General features: G+C 39.4%; 1 protein-coding gene across 1 annotated transcript; it reads right to left on the bottom strand.

Annotated features, from left to right (window-relative positions):
• Positions 1 to 1,520: 1,520 nt before the first annotated feature.
• LOC115077811 (olfactory receptor 12D2-like) lies at positions 1,521 to 2,459 on the bottom strand. The gene has a single exon (XM_029580098.1). It carries the CDS (start codon positions 2,457 to 2,459, stop codon positions 1,521 to 1,523), a length of 939 nt encoding a protein of 312 aa, XP_029435958.1.
• Between the last annotated feature and the right edge of the window lie 2,316 nt (positions 2,460 to 4,775).

Below are 4,775 nucleotides of genomic sequence, written 5' to 3'. Positions count from 1 at the left end.
AGCGATAGAAATTAACTAGGAATTATCATAAAATATGACATTCAGTTCCTTGATCTGGGTATGACGAGTTAATTTGTTTTAGGGGAAGGCTTGGAGGAAAAGCCACGTCTTAAGTTTCCTTCGGAAGGTGTGGAGGCAAGGTTCCAGTCTTAGATCAGTCGGTAGTTTGTTCCAGAGGACTGGTCCTGCTGTAGAGAAGGAACGTTCTTTGGTGTTTGTTAGACGGGTGGATTTGGTAGGTGGGACTTGCAGCATTCCTTTATATGTCTCTCTGATAGGCCTGTCTGAGGCATGGAGTTTGAGTGGGGTCTGTAGGTCTAGGGTGAGTAAAATATGGTAAAAGGTACCCACAGACTTCCAAGGAGAATCATTTTAGAACTGTGAGGACAGGAATAAGGTTCACAGGCAACTTTTGCAAGCTGATTTAACCCCACTTTTTGAAAGTAAACTTATATGCATAAGTTTGTTTTGAAAATGCTTGGGTAATTTGAACAAAATAACCCAAACAAAGTTACATCTGCAATTCATAGGGCATAACTTGTATGGATTAACGTATATGCACAGTTCTGAAAAATAAATGTAAGCTCATAAGTACCAACTCTGACCTCCAAAATGTATCTCCTCAGTGCACACAGAAGTATGAGTGAACTTGATTAAGTTGAGAAGTATGCCTGAACAGAAAACCAGCATGGAGAAGGAAATCCCCAGAAGCCTCTGCGTGTCTTTGGCCTGCCTGGGCTGAATGGACTCTGGAGTGACTTTCTGAGCATGACTTACAGAATGTCCCTGGATATCTGTGGAGGCAGGCAAGCTGGCACCAGACAGGTGATGTCTATTCATAGAGTCACAAAAGAAGAAACCACAGGGGAGCTTCAGGCACCATTCTCAGGAGTTTGTAATCCACACAGTTACAGACAGTGTTGATTGCCTTTACCAGTAAGAGTTTAACAGAACAAAGAGAGCCATGGGAAATGGGCTACACATCCTGGGAAGCCAATCAGGGTAGTTAGCAATGATTTAATCATGCAGTCGACATTACAACTTATGTAAATGATCCTTTGGGCAGTCATGCAAGTCTCTAGAACCTTCTATCCTTTTCCTGTATTTGAATGTTATCTATAAAACAAGGGTCACTTCCTGTATCCAGAGAGATGCTGGTCAGTTTGTAAGACTAAGGGCACCCAGTACCCAGCATCTCCCGAGAACACTTAAATTGACTAATAAAAATACATTATACTTTTTACTGAGTCTAAGTGTTCTTGTGTCCCTGGCCATAAGCATAGTGTAAGCTTTACAAAGCACATTCTTTTCATGCACTACAAGCCTCGGGATATTTTATAATGGCCACATTTTTTCATGTCTCTGAAAATTCACCACTTAGAGTCCAAGTCACATCAAATTTTCAGTGCATGTGAAGAGGTCCAAGGGTAACCTGCCAGACATACTTTTGGATTCACATATTTTCACACTTGTATTGGAAAGTAAGCCCCATTAATTCTGTATGGAACTTCTTATTTAATCTAGCAAAAATTTGTTTTTGTTATTATGGTTCTTCTGAGGGAGCTTTGCACCTCCTTGTTTCTTAAAGTATAAATAATGGGATTCAATGCAGGGGTGAACACTGTGACAAAAATTGCAGAAATTCTGTCTTGCTCAAGGAAATACTCTGATGTGGGTCTCAGATATGTACAGATAGCTGTCTCATAGTAGAAACATACAACAGTCAGATGGGAGGCACAGGTAGAAATAGCTTTCTCTCTGCCATTGATTGAATGCATTTTGAGGATAGATGAGCTGATGTGATAATAAGATATCATGACTAAGGAAAAGGCACTAAGTGCTATGAAGCCAGTAACAATGTTCAACAGACGCTCATTAAACTGGGTATTGATACATGCTAGTTTTAACAAGGGTTTAACATCACAGTAGAAGTTACTAATTGTATTGTATTTACAGAAAGGTAACCTGGATGTTAAAATAGTGTGCACCATTGAATAGAGGAACCCAATTACCCAGGAGCTTAATGCCAGCAGAATACAGACTTTTGTATTCATAAGAATGGGATACCGCAAGGGATTACAGATTGCCACATAGCGATCATAAGACATGGCGCAAAGAATCATTGCTTCAGTACTCCCAAAGAAATGAAAAAAATGTAGCTGTGTGATGCACCCTTGGAAGGAAATGGTTGTCTTCTCTGACAGGAAGTTCACCAAAAGCTTAGGAACAGTGACATTTGAATAGCAGATGTCAAGAAAAGACAGATTAGCAAGGAGAAAATACATAGGAATGTGCAAGTGGGGATCAGTGATTACCAATATAACTATAGTGAAATTGCCCCCCAGTGTGATCAGGAAGAAAACAGAAAAAAGTGCAAAGAGAAACATCTGCAACTCTGGCACATCTTTAAATCCCAGGAGAATGAATTCTGTAATGCGGCTTCCGTTTCCCACCTCCATATCTCTGCATTCTGTAATAATAATAATAATATCATTAATAATAATGATATGGTAATACTATAAATGTTTCATTTTAGACTAATAAAGACATGAGGCATGGTGCACACAGTAAACACTTTCTGTGAATTGAACTCAATAAAATAAATGAATAAATCAATAGTGACAGTCACTGGAAGTGAGCACACCTGTTCTGAAGATGTAGCTTTCTTCTACAGATCCTTTGAAGCAGTTGACATGATGACAGCAATCCAGTTAGTTTTGGCGGTATATATACTTGAATAACTTGTATTTATTTCAGGGTTACTGATATCCTACTGTTTCCTGGTTTCTAGGTCTCCAGAAAATACTTGCAGGCCTGAACTTCAGGTTTGGGCCTAATCTATGCTCTCTTGACACCGTGCTCCTACCTTTTCCAGCAGCAGATGCCTGCCCTAGTTCTCCTTAACCTCCCAGTGCCAAGCAACTTTGGCTTCTTTATCAAGTGAATTTCTTCCAGCTTCATGACTCCACAGACCTTCATAATTTCTCCCTGGTTTTCAATATTCACATGGGAATCTCTTCCTTTGCCACCTACGACTAAGCTGATGAACCTCCTTATTGGCATTGATGTAAACCATCATTTCTTAAAGATCCTTATCTTTCCACAAACATCCTCGGCTACCAATATAGCCAAAGACTATTTCTATCAACCAATATTTCAAGCACAAATTGAAGTTCCTTTGTTGTAGACAGATTTGGCTATCTGTAAGATTCCATTCCCCAACTCCTTGAACTTCCTTTAAATCTCTACTATCATCATTGGCCAGGTCATTTTTACCTAGGAGTACAAAACTATTCAGTTCACCTCTCTTTTGCATTTCTATAAGGGATACACATTTGGATAATCCAAATGTGAAAAATGCAACAAATGTATTTTGGTTTAGATTGAGTCAATTGAACTGAATGATTGAAGTTCACAAAAAAATAAAAATAAATTTCAGCTCATTCAGTTTGGTCTCAGTATAGTCTGGGGGGGTGGGGGGGGGGGTAAGCTAAGCAAGTCAGACAGATCAGAACTGGTTAGGCATGTTTCAACACATTTTAACCAGCCTGCCCAGCTAGCAGCTACATACCATGACTTCATCATATTTTTAGACGAAAGAATACAGTTTTAGAAATCACTACTTTGTTCAGCCATTCATCTGTTGGATCTCAGAGAGAGGAGGCAGAAATTCTGAAAATCCATGTTTAAAAACTTAAAGTAAAAAAAATTGAAAAAAGTTAACAGGATAAATCAAAGTATGCTGTTCGAGTTACTCACTGACAATTTGCCTAGCTTTGGTATGGGGTGCTACAGGGCAGCCTAAGGACGTTTGTAATTTCTGTGAGAGTACCACAGTGTTTATCAGGATAAGACTCCCATTACAACTGACACTGTGCCATTGGCAGCAGGAAAGACACAGAGAAATGATCTGTTTTTTGCAGTGTGTAAAGTGTTTCTTCACTGCAGTTAATTAAAAGCACTCTCTGTTGTGCCATAAGAACCTGGCGAGTACCCAAAAACTAAATCTATTCCATGTTACAGTTGCTAGTAATAGCAGTGGCTATTTTCTAAGTCAACTTAATTAATAGCACGTAATGGACTTCTCCAAGAACTTATCCAATCCTTTTTTAAACACAGCTATACCAACTGCACTAACCACATCCTCTGGCAACAAATTCCAGAGTTTAATTGTGCGTTGAGTAAAAAAGAACTTTCTCCGATTAGTTTTAAATGTGCCACATGCTAACATCATGGAGTGCCCCCTAGTCTTTCTATTATCCGAAAGAGTAAATAACCGATTCACATCTACCCGTTCTAGACCTCTCATTATTTTAAACATCTCTATCATATCCCCCCCACAGTCGTCTCTTCTCCAAGCTGAAAAGTCCTAACCTCTTTAGTCTTTGCTCATAGGGGAGCTGTTCCATTCCCCTTATCATTTTGGTAGCCCTTCTCTGTACCTTCTCCATCGCAATTATATCTTTTTTCAGATGCGGCGACCAGAATTGTACACAGTATTCAAGGTGCGGTCTCACCATGGCGCGATACAGAGGCATTATGACATTTTCCGTTTTATTCACCATTCCCTTTCTAATAATTCCCAACATTCTGTTTGCTTTTTTGACTGCCGCAGCACACTGAACCGACGATTTCAATGTGTTATCCACTATGACACCTAGATCTCTTTCTTGGGTTGTAGCACCTAATATGGAACCCAACATTGTGTAATTATAGCATGGGTTATTTTTCCCTAAATGCATCACCTTACACTTATCCACATTAAATTTCATCTG

Source organism: Rhinatrema bivittatum, chromosome 16 (genome assembly GCF_901001135.1).
Source record: "Rhinatrema bivittatum chromosome 16, aRhiBiv1.1, whole genome shotgun sequence".
Classification (NCBI taxonomy): domain Eukaryota; kingdom Metazoa; phylum Chordata; class Amphibia; order Gymnophiona; family Rhinatrematidae; genus Rhinatrema; species Rhinatrema bivittatum.
This window is presented reverse-complemented; position numbering and strand designations above follow the sequence as displayed.

What these genes read in the sequence shown, in the direction of transcription:
- LOC115077811 (XM_029580098.1), bottom strand. Translation starts at nt 2,459, where the DNA reads ATGGAGGTGGGAAACGGAAGCCGCATTACAGAATTCATTCTCCTGGGA.